The sequence below is a fragment of the Pipistrellus hanaki genome, assembly GCF_964339955.1.
Source record: "Pipistrellus hanaki genome assembly, chromosome: 16".
Taxonomy (NCBI): Eukaryota; Metazoa; Chordata; class Mammalia; order Chiroptera; family Vespertilionidae; genus Pipistrellus; species Pipistrellus hanaki.
Window position 1 is genome coordinate 36,292,958 of NC_140518.1, and position 20,691 is coordinate 36,313,648.

The 20,691-nt window shown below is 45.7% G+C and overlaps 2 protein-coding genes and 1 pseudogene across 4 annotated transcripts in view; 2 read left to right on the forward strand and 1 right to left on the reverse strand.

Annotated features, from left to right (window-relative positions):
- The first annotated feature begins 1,512 nt into the window (after window positions 1-1,512).
- LOC311611292 (ras-related protein Rab-7L1-like) lies at window positions 1,513-2,245 on the forward strand. Its single transcript, XM_084863325.1, has one exon. The coding sequence runs from the start codon at window positions 1,552-1,554 to the stop codon at window positions 2,161-2,163; it is 612 nt and encodes a 203-aa protein (XP_084719451.1). The 5' UTR covers window positions 1,513-1,551; the 3' UTR covers window positions 2,164-2,245.
- A 964-nt stretch (window positions 2,246-3,209) lies between these two features.
- On the reverse strand, window positions 3,210-7,550 carry LOC311610764 (MAP kinase-interacting serine/threonine-protein kinase 1-like; annotated as a pseudogene). The gene is made up of 3 exons: window positions 6,666-7,550; window positions 5,567-5,984; window positions 3,210-3,322 (listed from the first exon to the last, which is right to left on the reverse strand). The product of its transcript is annotated as an MAP kinase-interacting serine/threonine-protein kinase 1-like (transcript).
- A 3,892-nt stretch (window positions 7,551-11,442) lies between these two features.
- LOC311611240 (NACHT, LRR and PYD domains-containing protein 1-like) overlaps window positions 11,443-20,691 on the forward strand; it is a 55,926-nt gene continuing 46,677 nt past the window's right edge. For both annotated transcript variants that reach the window (XM_084863175.1, XM_084863176.1), the window contains exons 1-3: window positions 11,443-11,579; window positions 12,175-12,546; window positions 18,198-19,824. In XM_084863175.1, the coding sequence (XP_084719301.1) occupies window position 11,579; window positions 12,175-12,546; window positions 18,198-19,824 (2,000 nt within the window). In that variant the 5' untranslated portion in view covers window positions 11,443-11,578. The remainder of the gene's footprint in view (window positions 11,580-12,174; window positions 12,547-18,197; window positions 19,825-20,691) is intronic.

Sequence of the window (20,691 nt, forward strand, 5' to 3'; positions counted from 1 at the left end):
TTTTCTTTATGAGAGAGAAAAAAAATATTCAAGACCTTTTAGAGCCTATTGGGATGATATAAAGTCAATTTGAGATTATGAGAAAATTTCTTAAAATTCAAATCCTTGAAGGACTGTCAAACTTTATTGTACCAAAAGATTATATATTAAAATATACTAGACAGGAACATAAGCTAGTAAACTTTAGTTCCTGTGATTAAAATAATTTTTTAAAATATTTGATTGCTAAAATTAATTATTTTACTAGGAAAAAAAAAAAAACTAACCAAAATGATAGATCCTTCCTTCCTTCAGTTGATGGATAGACATAAACCCCACCTGCGGCCAGGCATTCCTGAGCTCTGAACCACCAATCAGCACCTGCCAAATACCCTAGGCCCCCATTCCTAAGTCCCTAGGTCCCTAATCAATCAGCTTGTGCTGAGTGCCCTAAGCCCCGCCCCCTATCCTTAAAGGTGCTTGTAAGCCCCTCCCTCGCTCTCTTCCGCCCCTCTCTGTGGAAGCAGCTGGCAGGGGTACCCTTCCCTCCAATAAAGCCTGTGCGTGTCCTGCCATCCCAGTCTCTGGCTACCTTCTATTTAACCTATCACGAAATAAGGCTTATTTTCTAATTGTCTTTTTCCTTGGGTGTGGACAGCAAATGATACTAACTGGATTTCTTCTATTAATCTTCCTAAGCACTTTGATATGAGCTATTTATCCTCTTCTTTAGGGAGGCAAAATGTAAAACCCTTAATTTTTTAATGATTCTCAAAAAATAAATAGCCAATATTTCTTAAATTGACATTTATGAATATACTTTAAATGTACTCTTTTAAGAAAATATATCTTTAATGAAGTATAAGAGACCTGTGATAAATGCTAAGGACAGGTGAGTTAAAACTTGTCTAACAATATTTCAATACTTTATGTTATTTTAAAATATTTAGATACTTATTATTTAACCTAGCAATGCTCCAAAGTATTCAAGCTAATAAAGACTTTGGAAAATTATGTATAGGTATATGAGGTTGGAGAAGAGGTAGGGGGAGGAGAGAGCAGACCTTATAGCCTGTTCCCAGGCTTTGTGGCCATTTGGACTTAAAAATGCCAGATTTGGGGGGCGGAAAAACGTGAGACGCTCGGGCCTCAGAGTTCAGAGTTCGATTCCTGCAGTGGAGGGAGGGCTCCCATCTTCTGGCCCAACCCGGGAAGTGAGGTGGCCTGGTTCAGTGGCTTGCCCCACAGCGGGTGCGGCACCGCCTCGCTTCATTCCGTTTTCGGCAGCGGGGCGGGCAGGGGGAGAGGGTGCGATTCGCGGGGGGGGGGGGGGGGGGTTCGGAGGACGCGCCCGGCGCCCTGCGCCCCGCACTCCACCCAAGCTGCGGCCGCGTGGGCAGGAAGCGCGCAAAGGTTAAGTGCAGTTTCCGGTTTTGCTTTCTGGCAGCGCAGCCCCAACAGGCTGTGGGCAGAATGCCAAGCCTCAGTAGGGAGGGCGTCGGGAGCCACAGAGGTTAAAACCTGCGACCTCCCCCGTCTTCCCCCCTTCCCAAAACGTCCACCACGCTCGCCATGGGCAGCCGCGACCACCTGTTCAAAGTGCTGGTGGTGGGGGACGCCGCGGTGGGCAAGACGTCCCTGGTGCAGAGATACTGCCAGGACAGCTTCAGCAAACACTACAAGTCCACCTTGGGAGTGGATTTCGCTCTGAAGGTTCTCCAGTGGTCTGACTCCGAGATGGTGAGGCTGCAGCTGTGGGATATTGCAGGCCAGGAGCGCTTCACATCTATGACACGACTGTACTATCAAGATGCCTCTGCCTGTGTTATTATGTTTGATGTTTCCAATGCCACTACCTTCAGCAACAGCCAGAGATGGAAACAGGACCTGGACAGCAAGCTCACACTGCCCAGTGGAGAGCCTGTGCCCTGCCTGCTCTTGGCCAATAAGTGTGACCTGTCCCCTTGGGCAGTGAGCCGAGACCAGGTTGACAGTTTCAGTAAGGAGAACAGTTTCTCGGGTTGGACAGAAACATCAGTCAAGGAGAACAAAAATGTTAATGAGGCCATGAGAGTCCTCATGGAAAAGATGATGAGCAATTCCAAAGAAGACATGTCTTTGTCCACCCAAGGGGACTACATCAACCTACTAGCCAAGCCTTCCTTTAGTTGGGGCTGCTGCTAGTCGTGTTTCGCCTGCTTTCCCTCCAGGTTCCAGTTCCTTCCCTTTGGCTGCCCACCCAGCAGTTTTATTAAGTGCATTTGAACTGTCCAGTAAGGAGGGCCGTCATCACTGAGAAAAGACACCTGGGATCCATGTGCTTTTCTGCATCTCCTGAAATTTGGTTCTCACTTGCTGCTGACGCATGTGGTCCAGTCAGTGCCTTCCCACTCGTCCCCTTTTTATTGAACTTATTGGGGTGACACTGGTTAACAAAATTATATAGGTATCATGTGCACAGTTCTACAATACAATACATCATCTGTACAGCTAGTGCCTTTTGTATAAGAAAGATCATCTCATCACTCCATTTGTGATCTGGGATTTTGTAGGTAGGACTAGAAATCAGTGTATTTTAAGGATCACAATTCTCAGCTACTTTTGAGCCTATTTTTCCATCTGATGTATGTTGAGATATGACTCTAATATGACTTCAGATTGAGAAGAAAATGAGATCAAAGGTCATTTCCCTTATAGGTCATGACTTTCAATCTTGGACTTTCAATTTAAAGATCTGATTCTGAGATGCAGTAAGAGTGGGACTTGACATCTTTGGATTTGGGGGCTACTGGAGGTGACCCAAAAGTCACTTATTTTGGAAGCTTCTAAAGTCATAACTAGCTTTCTCTTGTCTTGGCTTCAAGAATAATCAAGCTTGCCCTGACCAGTGTGGCTAGTTGGTTAGAGCATCATCTCCTGCATGGAAAGGTTGCAGGTTCCATTCCAGGTCAGGGCACATGCCTAGGTTGCGAGTTTAGTTCCTGCTCAGGGTAGAAACAGGAGGCAACCAATTAATGTGATGTGTCTCTCCCTCCCTTATAGATGTTTCTCTCTCTCTCTCTCTCTCTCTCTCTCTCTCTCTCTCTCTCTCTCTATCTCTCTCTCACTCTCCTTCCCTCCCTCCCTCCCTTTAAGAAAAAAAAAAAAAAAAGTCAAGCTTTCAAATTATCTATCTTGTGTGATGCCAGCATTTCTTTCTGAAAAGAAATTAGGGTGGTCTAATTGTCTTCCTACCAGTAGGGTAAGGGAGGGGTTTGCTGCTTCTGCAGGTTTCTGGGTTGATGTTTTGATGCATAATGCTTCATGTGGTGCCCAGGTGTCTGATCCTCAAAGCTCTGGGAATCTGAATGGAAGAAGAGGGAGGGGTTAATAAAACAAAATTCCGGGAGCAATTTGCTTATGAGCAATCTGAGTGGCTAGCACTTAACAGCCACGGGAAACAAGTATTATGTACAGACCTTTGCCTGGGGGTGGGAGTAGACAGGCTGGAAATCATTAGCTAATTTAAGTGCTAAATCAGGGAGAGTTTTTAGTATCAAATCGCTTCTAAGCAGTATAATTTGTTAAATTCTGACAGGATAGTGATTTATAACCTACTCAGAATTATGAAATATTCTTAGTGGACCCGGAGGCCTACAGTTCTTTGAGAGACCCTTGTCTAAATGTATCCTAAGTCAGTGGTTCCCAAGTCTGACTGGTCAGATCTAACTTATATGTGGAATCGAATGAACAAAATAAACTGACCAACAAAATAGATCCAGAGATATGGAGCAGACTGACAGACCTCAGTCTGTTTGTTTTTAATACCAATTATAACTTTTGCACAATGTTTGGAGATCTTGAAGATCTCTTTTGAATTACCCTTTTCAGGTAGAGTTTTTATTACAATGATACTGAAGATAATAGTGGGTTAACAAATTCTTTTTATTTGAGAAGAACATTGATTTGTATGCACTGGTTTCAATCCCAGCAATAAGTGGGAAATAAATCTTGTATTCATAATTTAAAAAAAACTGCCAGATTTTCCTTAGAGATAAAAACTGGTTTCTATTTTTTATTTTTATTTTTATAATTTAAAAGTTTTATTCAAACAAGCACAATGTATAATAGCATCATGGTGTAGTATAAATGTCTGCCTGAGATCTGCATATTGATTTTCTTTAGGTAACTCAGCAGCTCAGCTTATCCGATGCCAGGTTGCAGGCAGCAAGTGCCACATCACTCAAACTGCCTCAGGCCTAGACCTGTGCTACCTTCCACACCAGGCCTGAGAGGCAGCAGCAGACTTGTTCTCTAAGTCATTGAAAACCAATTAGAATAATATTATAGGAAACAGCTGGTTAAAACATTTCACACAGGTGGGCATTCAGGAAAAGAAGAATGAGAATACCCTCCCCTCCCCCCTCGAGTTAGTCCATGGGCTTGCAAGTGGGAGTTTTTAACTCCCATCTTTGCTGGAAGAGCGACGTAAAAAAAAAAAAAAAAAAAAAAATTAAATCAAAATACCACGTTCCCCCGAAAATAAGACATCATCTGAAAATAAGACCTACTTACAGGTTTCCTTCTGAGTGAAATATAAGGCATCCCCCCGAAAATAAGCCCTTCCCCACCACCCCCCCCCCCCCCCAGGCTAAACATGAGAGATTTGGTCCACTGATTCTGAAAGAAATGGAGTCACAAGAAATTCACCAGGAAATTCAGGAATTGGATTGTGATGATGATGTTCCAGAAGATGATGTCACGATTGTCATTGAATAAATGAGTAAATTCTTGATACTGTGGGATTCACAGTTTGTCTGGTTTGTGTTGACAACTATTATACCGTACTACCGTACGGTATAGAGGTAATAAATTTCCTTTATTTTTATTTAACAATAAAAGTGTACCGTATTCTTCTTCATGGAAAAAGATGACATCCCCTGAAAATAAGACCTAGCGCATCTTTGGGAGCAAAAATTAATATAAGACACTGTCTTATTTTCGGGGAAACAGGGTAATACTGACTTTAGCAGCAATCCCAAACAAGGAAGAGAATGATAAATGAGGGACACATTTCGGTCACGGCAAAGAAAGATTATGTGCTTCTCTGTGTTACAGACTGGAAGACTGATCTGGCTCCGAAATGCAGAGCCTCTCTGCCCTTCCCTGATTTGAGGGGATGGCTTTGCTCAGTCCTGGAGGAGGACATCTAGAGGACAGAGGAAGGCGGAAGGACAGACAGAGTGGGGGGTGACAGTGCAGGGAGGGAAGGGCCTTCGTCAACTGATGCTTCTTGAGACTGGCTCCCTGAAGGCAGCAGCCTCCACTTCTGCCCATTCAGGAGAGCAGGCTGGTAGGCTGATCCAGGATCTGCAGGCAGGTGAGCTGGTGGGCTGGAGCCCACAGAGATGTTCCTGCCTCAGGCAATTATGCAAAGTGACAAGTGATTGCTTTCCTTTTCAATGACAACCCCTTTGGAAAAAGCCTTTTCCTTGAGGTCCCTGGGAAAATGGGAGGTTGGGTGGGAACCTCAAGGCCTCTATGGATGAGAAAGCGGCTCCAGCCCCACAGCAGGTCCTTCTGTGGGCTCTGCAGACTTTGGCCTCACATATTTCCAGAGGCCAACGCCTGGACAGGCCCAGGGCCTGAAAGGTGTGGCTGGAGTCAGTTGAAAGCTGTGGGTGTGGCCCCTCTTCCACACTGTGGCCTGCCTGGGCCAGGCATGACTTGGACAGTGGAGAAAGCCTCACAGACCTGAGGCCCTCGGCCTGAGCCTGGGACTCCTCTGCCAGTTCATTCTCCTCGTGCTGAGACAGTTGGTGGTTAAGGGTGATGGCCTCGGCTAACAAGAGTGTCAGGTCCATTGTGCTGCTATTTCTCTGGAGGACTAGCGGTGTGGGGAGTCCCCTTTCTGGAGCTTGCCCCTGCACCCATGCTGCTGCAGAACTTGGGCGGAGCTCAGTCTCTTCTTCGCATCTCGAACCAGGAGCTTGGAGATGAGGTCTGTGAAAGAAAAAAGCCACACGCTAACGTGACAAGCTCAGGGAAGGCCTGCGTGGCAGTCTTGCAAACCCAGAGACCTAAGATAACCACAAAAGATGGTTTGAAAATTAAATATCTAACAGGTTATAATAGGTAGCATGTCCCAGATATTTCACCTGACAAAGATCAACTATGATCTACTTTTACTGAGCCCATCTGCCTAACCGCATCTAAGATAACATATCTGTGAGATGTCTGTGTAACTTGTAACTTCCTTTTTACCCCGGGCCCCTCAGGGCACAACAAATGGCCTCCAGACATTCCCTCATTCTTATTGTTATCAAGTTAATTGTCAACTGTTAATTACGATAGAGTATCCTATTTCCATCTTTGTAAAACAAGCTCATGTCCATCATTTCACCTTTTACCCTATCCCAGAGGTTTCCCCGCTTCGCTTTGTCCCACCTCCCTAATCTATCACCAATGAATTTCATGTAACTCACCTACATCCCTTTCCTTTGATTGCAATGTATAAATATAGAAATGTAACCCGCCATTCTTTGGAGCATTATCTCAATCCGTTGAGGTTCCCGGCATATGTCAACAGTGGCTCAAATAAACTCACAAAAAAATTCTTTACAGGTTTCAATGTTTTGTTTTGTGGTTTTTGTTTGTTTGTTTGTTTGTGTGGTTTTTTTTTTGTTTGTTTGTTTTTTCCCGTTAACAGGTCTTTGGCCTCACTGGAGATGTGTGCCCAGTCCTTGTCAGGAAACTCATACTTGCCTTCCTGGATGTTCTCAAACAGCTTGTTCTGGCACACCCTGCAGACCTCTCCCCCGTCCCAGCCACAGTCAGCCCCACAGTGACCTACAAAGGGGAGGTAGCCACTCAGCATGATGTAGAGGACAACACCCAGGCTCCACAGGTCACAGCGCTGGTCATAAAACATGACCGCTTCCATAAAAACCTCCACCACCTCCAGGGCCATGTACTCTGCAGAGTGACACGGAGTCTGGCGTAGTTATAGGGGTGCAGGAGTAATTCAATTTTGCCCCACTGCCCAAGTCAAAGTCACAGATTTTCAGTGGAGACACCTTTTCTGAAGATTCACATAATATATCTTCTGGCTTCAGATCTCAGTGAGCAATGCCTTTGGTGTGCAGGATGTCAAGGGCAGCAGCCACATCCTGTACCAAACGCTGGCCTCTTGCTCGTTGAAGTGCTTCTGCTTCCTGTGTGGGCCAAGGTGGAGCCTCCTTGCAATTTCTCAAAGACCAAGTAAAACCTTGTGTCATCTTCAAAGAATTCAATCAGCTCCAAAATGTTCTTGTTTCCTTGACACTGACATATTATAGCATCTTCACCTCTCAAAATACCCTCCTCCTACTGTGCCCTCCTTGCTTTTCAATGATTTTGACAGCATACTCTTGGCCATTCTGCAGGCTCACGTCTCCTTGAACTTTGACATAGGCTCCCTCTCCAAGCAATTCAGAAGTCAGCTTGTACACATCTTCAAACTTTCCCGGCAAGGAGCCAGTGGCCCGGGCCTTCTGCTTCTTCTTCTTTCTCTTGTCACTTTCTGCAATGGGAAGGAGTTCACTGCTGCCCATCTAGAACATGTCATGATTCTCCCCTGATCCAGAATGGAGCCTTAATACTCTTTGCCTATAGGTTTGACCAATTTTTGGAAAGCAAATCCTCTATAAATTTGAAATTCCAGATAAAAACTGCTTCTGACAGGGGTTTGCTGTCTTCCACCTGCAGGAAGTGTTTCCATGGTCTCTACAGGTAGCACACATTCTTTAACTCTCTGCTTCAGTTCAGCTTCTGCTTCATGAAAATCTCAATTTCTGGTCTTTCCCCTCAACGTACTTGCCAAAGGGCTGGTTTCTAGTGGCAAGGTGGTCAAAGGGCTGCTTGGAGCCTCAAGGGGAGGCTGAGATTGTAAATCATTATCTTGGTTTATCCTTAGATTCTCCCCGCCCCCAACCCCTGGTTGCATAGGGAGGAAAAGGCAGGACAAGGGATTTTTATTATTATTATCATTATCATTATTTATTTATTTATTTATTTATTTTGGTCTGCCCTTGTTCCTTTTTAGGCCTTTTTATTTTTATTTTTTTAATAACTCTACAATATACTTTGAATTATGGAGAAAATGCTGGGAGGACACACTTACAGCCTGTCCATTCCCATGTTTCACTTCTCCAGGGCTGGCCTATGAGGGTTTATGTGTCACAGGCAGGCTTGGAATTAGCTGGCCTTTGTTTAAACTTTCCTGGGTTGCTATTTTCACAGTTTTATACTTTTAAATTAATCTTAGAATCTTAAATTTTTAATACAGCACAATAAAATCATAAATCAAAGAAAAGCAAATTAAAGTTACAATATAGACACATAGAAAAAAATTAACTAGCAAAGAGTTTCTAGTGACCTGGGAGAAAAAGAATAAGATTTTTAAGAATTCTTGGCAGTTGCTGAGAAACTCCTTTAATCTTTTCAGCCTGCTATAAGTAGTTTGAGCCTTCAGCAAAATGAAATATGAAATTGTCATTTACCTAAGCCTAAATTTGAAATTATCAAATACCTCACTTTCAGTTGAGCACCTATGTCCAGCCTTAAGGGCTGAGCAGCTGCAAGCAAAATTATTTTTCATTATCTGAGTCACCCCGATCACAGTGAAGCTTGTCCTACTCTGCCTCAAAGTCTAGCTTCCGCTCATAATTACAAGGTAAATATTTATCAGGCAGCTTTTGACTGTGGTCACAGGAGCTGCGGGTGGAGGCAGATGAGGTGCAGAGAGAGGAGGTAGTGTTTTTAGAGTTTCGCACCCCTCCATTGTAGGCTGAAAAGCCGTGGCCACACCGTGCTTAAAGATTCTTAAACGCTCCTGTGCTGGATCAAGGCAATCATGAATTGGAGACCATAGTATAAATGTAGAAATAGGAATTTTCTCTGGATCTTCTGCTGGTATCAGTCACACAACTGCTTTCCAGTTGACATTTGAAAGTTGACAGTACCCTCTTCAGGAAACCAAGGGCAAGTTTCATTAATAAACCTTAAGAAATCAAGAATTTTACTATGCTTAATATAGCATCCTCTAGCTTTGAGCATACTTTTAAGCATTTGAGAGTAGAGATCCCTTTCCTGAGACTCTGAATATCCCATATTTTTACACCCAGTTTTTACCTTATGCTCCTTACCTTTTTTTTTTTTTAAATATATATTTTATTGATTTTGTACAGAGAGGAAGGGAGAGATAGAGAGTTAGAAACATCGATGAGAGAGAGTCATCGACCAGCTGCCTCTTGCACACCCCCTACTGGGGATATGCCCGCAACCAAGGTACATGCCCTTGACCGGAATCGAACCCGGGTGCGTTCAGTCCCCAAGCCGACGCTCTATCCATTGAGCAAAACCGGTCCCGGCTTATGCTCCTTACCTTACTTCTTCAGTTTGTTGTGCACGCACTCCTGGAGCATGTCTCTCACGTGACTCTTGAGAGTTCCCCAGTATTTGGGTTCCAGTTCAGGGTGCCAGATGTAATTATTTCTCTCTTTACCAAGTCCAGCCTGGTTGGAGAGCAAAGAGGTGTCCTGAGTAGGGGCAATAGGGAATTGAGAAAATGAAAGAGACAGTTGCAGAAACAGTAGGGAAAACTGAACAGAAGAGTACAGAAGCCGGGACCGGTTTGGCTCAGTGGATAGAGCGTCGGCCTGCGGACTGAAAGGTCCCAGGTTCGATTCCAGGCAAGGGCATGTACCTTGGTTGCTGACACATCCCCAGTAGGGGGTGTGCAAGAGGCAGCTGATCGATGATTCTCTCTCATCGATGTTTCTAACTCTCTATCCCTCTCTCTTCCTCTCTGTGAAAAAACAATAAAATATAAAAATAAAAAAAAAAGAAAAAGAAAAGTACAGAAAAGTAGGGACCGGGTAGGACAGATGTCCTCTGATGGAGAAACAGTGACCCAGAGCCAGTACAGTGCATTTATTTTATACAGAATAATTCCAGGAAGTTTTACTAGAGATTAAAACAAAGGGAATTATGAGAAGTCATGGTTCAAGATCAAACTATAATTTTTTATTCTTGTGGCTAAACCCAGATAATTTCGTCCATTTCTGTAACTGGCTGAATTTAAATAATAAAACCCACTGCCTGGCATCTGAGCTAAAAGTCAGGCTAACAACGTACCTGCCTCTGGCATGGTGCGTTTTCAGGACATGGTTCTACCAATGCCACTGGATTCAGCTGATAATAATTAAAGAAATGCTCGTGTGCCTTCCTAGGTACTCTCTAAAGGTCCAGAATCCCAAAGGAACTCACCCAATGCAAAATGAGGAGCATGTAGAGCCCAGAGGGCCCCAGCTGTACCTAGCATGGGTCTGAGTCTGCGAGGTGGTTCTGGGTGGGCTCCTCTGGAATCCTGCCACTCTATAAGACAATCCTAGTCATAAAAAGTGAGCCAGCTGGGATCCGTAGCCTCAGGAAACAAGGTCCCATCTGGGGCACCAGATGTTATTGGACAGGGGACCTGGCCCTGAGCAGGTTGGCATAAGGACAGCCAGTATGTGTGTTCTTGACTTCTTATAGAAAAGTTTTTACACCATGAGTCCAAGTGACTGTGAGGGTATGTTTATTATAGCTGGGAACAGTAAACAGAGTTTAGCATAGAAGAAGCAACAGGAGAGACCTAGGCTGGGTCCTTTGGTTTTCTAAAAATGTTATTGGAAATAAATGAGCCAAAGCAGGGCTGCTTTAGCTCACTGTGAAGTCTGAGAAAAGGGAGACAGGTTCAGGGGGTTAGCCTGGGATGAGCTGCTGCTGCCCATGGCTTCCCTGGTTGCAAGTTTGTGGGGTCTCCTAGAGTTTAGGAGATGTGTGCCTTTGGGGGAAGAAGACAGAGAAGGGAAAGACATGGTGTATTCTGCAGAGGGTGAGTACATGCTGGGTCCTTTGTCTCGAGAGTTTTTTTCTCTCTTGCAGGTGAGAGTCCTAGAGGAGGGTTTTAGCACAGTATTTATCAGTTTTCTAGGTGGGCTCTTTTAGGGTCCTGGTCTCTACTGATTGGTCAGTGCCAGGGCAGGGGGTCTTTGCAGCTGGTCCTGGTGTCACCCACCTGATTTTGCTATTTTTCTGGGCCTGAAGCTGAAATACAACTGAGGCTTAGGTGTTATCTCTAGGGAGGTGACCTTCTGTAGCTGCTGTAAATTGCTCTTCCAGTTTGTTCAGATATCTGTTTCAGTTTCCCTATTCCACTTGTCTGGCTTATTAACCTGTCTCATACACTATCACAGTACACTACCAGAACTCATGCCCATGGGCTGCTTGTAGATGTGGCCTGTGGATGTCTGGCTCTAAGTAGTACAAGCTCTGCAGGCTTGCCCTGGCCCCACCTCTCCCCTGGCTACACTCTGTTCCGGTTCAGCCTGGGTGAGGCCTTCTTCCTCTTTGGTTGCCGAGGGCTAGGAGAAGTCTGAAGAGATCTGGGTGGAGCAGCTCTGAACTCCATCCTGAGATCTAAAAACCCACCCTGTGCTTTGCCTCTCCCCTCACCCCCATCTCCTGTCAGCATTAAAACTCAAGGTTGCTCCAGAGCTCCGGGTCTCAAAGGAGGGAAGACTGAAGAGCACATAACAGTGAGTATCCTGAATATCCCATCTTCCCATCCCCACCACTTCACTCTCAGACTGCTCTTACCCCAGCATCTCAGTAACCTGACTTCTGCAAATGTCTCTGCCTTCTCTGGGCTCCTCCTTTTATGGCTTTTCCTGCCTCTTCCATTCACCTCCCTTCTCCCAACATCATCCATTGGAAGAGACCAAGAGGATTACAAAAGAGGGTTTGTGGTGCTGAACAGTTTGCCAGAGAAACAATAATGACCCTGGTGGGAGTCTGGTATTGGGATATGGTAGGGGACAAGAATGACTGCCGCCTGGACCGGTTTGTCTCAGTGGATAGAGCGTCGGCCTGCGGACTGAAAGGTCCCAGGTTTGATTCCGGGCAAGGGCATGTACCTTGGTTGCTGGCACATCCCCGGTGGAAGGTGTGCAAGAGGCAGCTGATCAATGATTCTCTCTCATCGATGTTTCTAACTCTCTATCTCTCTCTCTTCCTCTCTGTGAAAAATCAATAAAATATATATATAAAAAAAAAGAAAAGAAAAGAAAAAAAGAATGACTGCTATTCTCTGCCTGCCTAATGCCTCCCCACCCCAATCCACCTCTTCCGCAGTGAATATCTCTGAGGCCTTCGGAGCTGGGACTGAAACTACAAGTGCAGCAGACATGGCCAGTGCAGCAGACATGGCCAGTGCAGGAGAGATGCCCCATGGAGCCCAGCAGCAGCTGGCCTGGATCTTGGGGTTTATGAGCAAGGAGCAGCTGAGGGAGTTCCTGCTGAGGCTGCCTGATAAAGATCTCTGCCAGCACTCTCCTGGGGCGACCCTAACGCAAACCGAGGAGGTGGGTCACATGGAGGTGGCCTCATGCCTTATGGCTCAATACGGGGAGCAGCAGGCCTGGGACCTTGCCCTGCAGACCTGGGAGCAGATGGGCCTGAGCGAGCTATGTGCCCAAGCCCGGAAAGAGCCAGCTATGAAGTCAGGTGAGTAGACAACATACCCTCTGCCTTCTGTTGCTCTCCTTCCTACCCACCACCAACTGAACCAAATCAGACCTTCTTCTGGGTACTTCCCTGACAAAGGGGGGATCCAGACTCAGACTAGACTGCAGCTAAAAGGCTTGTGAAGAATGTCAAGTGCATTCCTAGCAACCCATGGGTCCTCACAGCACCTGGGAGGGAGCACTCAGAGGGCCAGAAAGACTAGAGGCTGACTCCCAGAAGGCACCAGCAGGAAGAGGCCACTTGCCTGGTTTGTGCTGTAAGCACAGAAGGGAGTCGGGGAGAAGCAGGTTTCAATCCTAGCACAACCACATTGGGCAAGTCACTTCACTGCTCTCTGCATCTTCTCTCCATCTGTAAAATGAGAGGGTAGGAGCCCTTTGGACGATAGGAGAGTCAAGAGGTAATCCATGTTAGACACCCACCACAGAGTCCACTTCCCAGTAAGTGCTCAATGAACTGTTCTGTTGTTACTGTTGCTGCCCCTGCGGATGTTATTACTACTGACAGCTGTGGGTGGCAGAAGCTCTCAGCTTCATGTGAGGGAATTTGAGGCACAGAGAGGACATATCTGGGGAGGCAGAGGTAGAACCAGGGCAGAGATACAGAGTTCCTGGAGCCCAGATTAGGACAGTTGCCCAGCAGTGTCAGGGCACCATTCTCCAATGAGAGGGTGGGGCAGGCTGCAGTGGGCTCGCTGGTTTCCCTGGCCTCTCCTAGGTAAGACTTCGTCTCTTGTTTTCTGGTTCTGTTGACCACAATGGTGAGAACAGCACCAGGTGTTAGAGCAGTGGGGTCAGACTGGACCTTGGTTCAGCAACATTGGTACTTGAGTTCTGACTGAGGAAGAATGCAGAGCCAAGACTCAAACTATAAGAGAACGTTTACTTAGAAAATCACAGAGGTGTCAGAAATGGATGGCAGAACAAAGGGGTTCAGGAAATAACTTACAGAAGCAAAAGAAGGGCCCTTGGAGCTTGGGAGTGAGGAAGGTAAAGGTAATGATAACGAGGGTTGGAAGGAGAGGGGTGTGGAAAGTCACTGGCATGCTTCCAGGAGGGAGAGCACACTGGGTCCTCCATTCTAAAAGCTTTTAAGAGTGGAGATCTTAGTGGTGATCCAGGGAGGATCTCAATAGAATATTCATCAGCTTTCCAAGTGGGTCCTTTCAGGATCGTTGCCTTCACTGACTGGTTTGTGCCAGGGCGAAGGGTCAATGCAGATGGTCCTGAGTGATTTTGCTGCCTTTTCTGGGCCTGGAGCTGAGATATAACTGATGCCCAGATGTTATTTCTAAGGAGGAACAAACAGCAGCTGTTGATTACGACTGACTGTGAGAAAAGTACAGGTGTTAGAACAGAGGGGTCAGACCAGACCTGTCAGAACAGGAGGGCTGAACAGCATAGCCAGAGATATAAAATGTCAGGGGGTCCAAACCCCATAATGAGTGATATGCTATGGGAAGTGATATGCTAGGGGACCTCATCCTGGGGGAGAGGTCCTTGTTTTTCAAATTTTTCCCATTGCTACGCCTCCAGAGCTGTCCATCCTGGTGACCTTCTGTACCTGGCCTATTGTCCTTGCTCTGCTGTTGGGAGCCAGCAGAGTTGAGAGGAGCAACTCAGTCTTAAGAAAATAGAATTAAGTTCCTTCTAGCAGAAGTTATGCGGTGCCCTGAGGGCTTGGCCAGAAGATAAAGATTAACCTGCAGCTTAGCATCTTCCTGCTTAGCATCTTCCTGCCACTTCCCCTTCCTGATCCTCCCCCCTAGATAGCCCATCCTTGGAATGTTGCACCTTGGAATGTAAACATCTTTGCAACTTCCCCTTCCTGATCCTCCCCCATGGACACTGCCAGGGACCCCTCTGCATGGGCGGCCCTGCCCCCCTTTGTTTCTGCTGTATAAATACAGCCATTTCAGAGAATAAAAGTTCGAGGCTTGATCAGAACCTTGTCTTGCCTCCATTCTTTCACGTTCCTTGTTTGCCTCATTCTCTTAGGTGGTTCCTGCGTGCCCCCGTTGTTGCCCCGCAGGTCGGGACACTCTGCTCATGTCTGCCTAAATGCCAGCACAGTTTTCCATTGAAGACCCCCATTTTCAATGCCTTGGCTCCTGCCCATCCTGCTAGCAAGCATCAACCCCTAATCTCCTTCCCACAGCCCAATTGCTCCCATTCCCCTACTCCCTGATTCCACCCTAGCAGAACTCCCCCAGAGGGTTCATCTCCACCAAGCTGCTGAAATTCTTTGACCCTGAATCCTGGTTCTTCCAAGACATAGAGAGAATTTGAAACACTTGCCTGACAGATGGACAGAGCTGGAAATGTGAGGCTTGCTGAGCTGTCCTGAGGGCCCAAGTGGGTTCCAAGCCAGGTGAGCCTAGAACAGCATGAGGACCTGGGCCAAGAGAACTCCATAAGAAGGATGAAGGAGCCAGAGTGGGGATGGGTCAGTAGGCCTAGAAATGATCTTTCAGGAACATTCCAGTTTTGAGGTTACACCCGCTCTGACTTGACAGATGGGTAAACTCAGGCCTATGCAGGACAAGCAGTGAATCTTACCCAATCAGGTGCCATGTGGAACATGGTCCTTGGCCAGGCACAGCATGGGTCATAATAACTCTGAACTTCACTGGGGTCTGGGTGGTCCAGAAAGTTCCAAGAAAGACTCTGTTCTCCAGTTGAGCCCCAAGAGGAGGGTAGGCCTATTCCTCAGCTCAAGCCAATCCCCTCTCCTGATTTTTCTGACTTCACCCTCCACATATGGAGTCACCTGGGCTGGAAATCTTAGCTGTAATCTGGGAAATCACTCATAGAAAAAGAGCATATAAACTCTGAACCATTTACACACATGTTCTCATATGGTCCCTTAAGCTGTTACAAAGCTAAAAGTTAAAGCCAGATGCCTGATCATCAGCCAATGACCCACTGTATACCTCAAAGACTTTCCATGGTCACCATACTGTCCTGCATCAGTGCCTCCATGCCCCCCTTCACCAAATCCCAGGATTTACTACAGTCTGATAACCCCACACCCACCCCACTCCCACAGCATTAGCTAATACTTTTGTCTTTTCATTTCTCTACTAGAATTATTTACACACCATCATTACTGTATAGCATATTCTGAATTTGACTATATATTTACTCTTACCAGTGAGATACATACTTTTATATGTTTTTATGTTACCAATTAACATCCTTTATTTCAGCTTAGAGTACTCCTTTCTGCATTTTTGTGAGTCTGTTCTAGTGGTAATGAACTCCCGCTTTTGTTTATCTAGGAATACCTTTATAGCTTTTTCATTTCTGAACCTTTGCTTCTAAGCTGACAGCTGAGTGTTGTTGTTTTTTTCTCTCAGCACTTGGAATATATCATCTACTCTCTCCTGAATGGTGATGTTTCTGTTGAAATTTGTTCATTGCTTTGTGGGAGTCCCCATGTCTGAGATCAGTCATTCTCTTGATGCTTTCATATTCTCTTTGTCTTTCACTTTTTACAAGTTCATTATAATGTGATAAATGATGTCCTTTTAAAGTTGAATCTAAATCAGGTCCTGTGAGTTTAATGTACCTGGATGTATATCTCTTCAGACATCTTGAATTATATAGAATTTTTATGTCATTAAATATCATTTTTCTTTTACTTTTTCAACCATTTAAATGTTAACAACCATTCTTATGTCACAGGTTGTATAACAGGTAGACACTAAGATTTGGCCAGAGTTTTCCAACCCCTGGTCAAAACCATAATACTAAAATGTATCCTGTTAGAAGTATTGGTGGTAAGGGTAGAATTTTGAAAGTTTTACTAAATCAAGAGGATTTAAGTATGTGGCATGCTAGCAGAACCATTAAAACCAAGATATTTTGTAGAACATGGTACCAAAAAAGCCTAAGTCTTCTCTTGGTAACTCAGACAGATACAGGATTCAGAGTGGGATGGGCCATAGCCATGATGCAGATTGGCCATATTGATGCATTAGAAGATCTTCACTTTGCCAGAAATGTTCTCATGAGAGACAGTAAAAGTGGATCTTTAGGTCATGATTCCAGAGGAGTAAGTGAGCTCCTAATACCCCAGTTTCACCAAGCTACAGGTAAAAATTGGCCCCACATACTCTGGAGGTCCAGCAGGTTTCCCAGATGAACTGGGCTTCAGGACCCCAGGTGGGTTGCTTGCATCATCTCAAACATTCATCTATGAAGAGAGGTGAAAATCACTCAAAATAGCTGAAGCTGGTTTAGCTCAATGGATAGAGTGTTGGCCTGCAGACTCAAGGGTTCCAGGTTCAATTCCAGTCAAGAGCATGTACCTTGGTTGCAGGCACATCCCCAATAGGGGTTGTACAGGAGGCAGCTGATAGACGTTTCTCTCTCATCAATGTTTCTAACTATCTTCGTTCCTCTCTATAAAAAAAACAAACAAACAAAAACAAAACTATATATATATATATATATATATATATATATATATATATATATATATATATATATATTCTGAAGGGGAAGAAGGGAAAAAGATGTAACTTGGAATCTGACAGATATAACCGTGAGGTTCCTCCCAGGGGCACAGTCCCTGACATGTGCTCAGGTCCTCACAGTTCACAAACTACTTCCTCCTCTGTCCAGGTGGTTTCCCCCAGAAGGAGACCCTGACAATACATTGGAGAGCAGGTGGCTTATTCAGAAACTGGTTCCCTGGAAGCGCCATTAGGAGAGAGAAGTGGGAAGGGCAAGGGGGAAACCATTGAAACCTGCATTGTGGAGCAACTGAGGTTCAATGAACTATGAATCTTCAGAAGACAATGTTGTCTTTCCTGGGGTCCAGGATACTACCACCTATCACTGCTTGAGATCTCCCCCTGGAGCTTTAATTCCCCAGGGCTTCTGGCCTGTCACACCCAATGCCTGAGAGAGAGTCCTCAGACAGAAAACCACAGATGCAAGTAGAATATCCTTGCCCTATGATTCAATGGTGGGTACAGAGGAGGTACTCTCAGGAACCAATAGTATTCGCTTCAACATCCATTATATCCTTCACTCGACCATAACTACTTACAATTTATGACTGAAAAAACTGATGCTAGTGGAGCTAATAGCTCATGTCATGGAATTAATGAGAGCAGAAAATTGTGTCTGTTTGTTCACTCTTTATTTCAAGCCTCAGAGTGTAAGCCTTAGATCACATGTGTCAAACACAAGGCCCGCGGGGCAAATCCAGCCCGCCAGGCCTTGCAATGTGGCCCGCACCACGCTGTCATCACTGCACTCCGCTGTCAGTTTATGACATTGTCAGTTTATGACTGTTCAGTAAACCATTCGGCCAGCGATTTAGGCTGGATTTTAGATTTTGGCCCCTTCTCTGATTGAGTTTGACACCCCTACCTTAGATAATAGCAAAATGAAGAATTATCACCCTATGAGAATAATTTGGTCAAGTCAAAACTTAAGCTGGACCTTGCTTTCTCCACTGGCCTGATAAGACCCTGTTTTCTCCACTGGCCTGACAAGAATGTACCATATCAGCAGTCAGCACAGTATGTAGCTTCAACTGGGTTCAGAAAACAATTGTGGAATGAATAAGTGGAGAAACAATTGAACAAATGTTCCATCTTTTTCTCCTTTCTGTAGAAATCAAAGAAAAATGCCAGAAACAAAGGAGAGTTTGTTCCTGCCCCACTCAGTCATGGAGAAATGAGTATTTGCACCAAAAATTCACACAGCTGATACTTCTACACAGATCTCAACCCAGAGGCTCTGACCTCCTGCTCAGGAGAAGAAGGAATCACAAGGTGGTACATGAACAAGGACAGTTGGAGATTGGAGACTTATTTGGCCCAGGCCTGAGTACCCAGGAGGAGCCTCCCACTGTCGTGGTGCATGGGGCTGCTGGAATCGGGAAGTCAACCCTGGCCAGGCAGGTGAGGAGAGCCTGGGAGGAAGGCTGGCTCTTCAGGGACCGCTTCAAGTATGTCTTCTACTTCAACTGCAGAGAGCTGGTCCTGTCTGAGACAATGAGTCTCGCTGAGCTCATCACAAAAGACTGGGCTGCTCCTGATGATCCTCCCATTGGGCAGATCCTGTCTCAGCCAGAGCAGCTGCTCTTCATTCTTGATAACTTAGATGAACTAAAATGGGGCCTGAAGAAGCCGAGTTCTGGGCTCTGTCTACACTGGAGGCAAAAGCGGCCAGAGCGCACACTGCTGGGCAGTTTGCTAAGGAAAACCTTACTTCCCAAGGCTTCCCTGCTTATCACAGCTCGGAGCACGGCTCGGAGAAAACTCATGCCTTCTTTAAAGCATCCTCACTGGGTGGAGGTCCTGGGATTCTCCGAGTCGGCCAGGAAGGAGTATTTCTTCCAATATTTCACAAATGAGAGCCAAGCAATTAGAGCCTTCACCTTGGTTGAATCCAACCCAGCCCTCTTGACCATGTGTCTCATGCCCTTGGTGTCTTGGCTGGTCTGCACTTGCCTAAAGCAGCAGATGGAGCAGGAGAAACCACTCTCACTGACCTCCCAGACCACCACAGCCCTCTGTCTGCACTACTTTTTCCACGTTCTCCAGGCTCAGTCCCTCGGGACTCAACTGAGGGGCTTCTGCTCTCTGGCTGCTGAAGGCACCTGGCAAGGAAAGACTCTGTTCAGCCCCGGGGACTTCAGGAAATATGGGTTAGATGAGGCCAACATCTCCACTCTCTTAAGCATGGGTGTTCTTCAAGAGTACTCCACCCCTCGGAGCTTCAGCTTCATTCACCTGTGCTTCCAGGAGTTCTTTGCAGCAATGTCCTATGCTTTAGGCAATAGAGTGTGGAAAACTGATCACTGTGATAACGTCAAATTTATAACAGACTTGACAGATGTATATGACAAGGATGACCTATTTGGGGAACCAACCACATGTTTCCTATTTGGCCTTTTGAGTGATCAGGGGATGAGAGAGATTAAGAACATCTTCAAATGCAGCCTGTCTCGGGAGCAGCATTCCTATCTACTACAGTTGGCCAAGAGTAAGGTCCTTGAGAAGCATCTGAACCTAGACCCATATTCCTGGCATTTGCTGCATTGTTTTTATGAGATTCAGGATGAAAACTTTATGAAAAATATTTTCACTTTTAATGAAATGAGGATATGTGTCCAAACTGACATGGAACTCTTGCTGTTCACTTTCTTCTTTTCATTCTGTCACCACATTAAAAGGCTTCAACTGAATGCGGGTGGACAGCACAGACAAGCAGGAAGGACTTCTGGTGCACTTATGTAAGTGCTTCCCATCTCTCCTCTATCCAGCTCCTCTGTTGGTATCACTGTCCTACCACTGAGGGAACTCTCACCAGGGGCTAAAGGATTGATGTGACCAGTGAATTCTGACCTCCATTCTCTGTCCACATAACAGGGGTCTGCAAACTACATCCCGAGGGCCACATGCGGCCCGCAGAGGAGTCTGATCCTGCCCACCAGGTTTTTTGGGCAGTGAGCGCAGCCGAGGTGTTACAGTAGGAATTAGTAGTTCATATAGTCTGGCCCTCCAGCTCTCTGAGGGACCGTGATCTGGCCCCCACTTTAAAAAGTTTGAGGACCCCTGACATAGGATCTTCTGCTGCAGTATCTGACCATGTGACTTTCCCTCCCTCATTCTGGTAAGCCTGCTGTGCCCCTGCCTTGCACTGCTGCTTCTCTTCCTGTCTCTGTCACGATGGCCACCTTCTCTCCTGGGTGCACTTCCACCCTATGCCAATATCAGCTACCCTCCACCCAGCCCACCTGCCTCTGTTTCTCCCTCACACATGCTTCCTTCATGGAACAGCTCACTCAGCTGCTTCAGGCACCCCCTTGATTGCTGTTGATTATGACATTGGGCTTAAGTTCTCCCCTGTCACCTCAGAATGTGTCTATCTGAAAAGGAGTCTTTATTTTTCTCTACAAAACTAACTTCCCTATTTGTTTCAATGATGCACTATTGCCCCAGGTACTCTGCTGAAACCAACCATCTGAGTAGTATGACAGAGTAGATTTCTCAAATTACCCTACAGCACCAGTAACACTGTTAACTTCTACATCGAGGTCCCATACCTCAGGGGCAGCTTTGATCTTTTAGTACTTTGAGGTGTCTAACTCCCCTTTAAA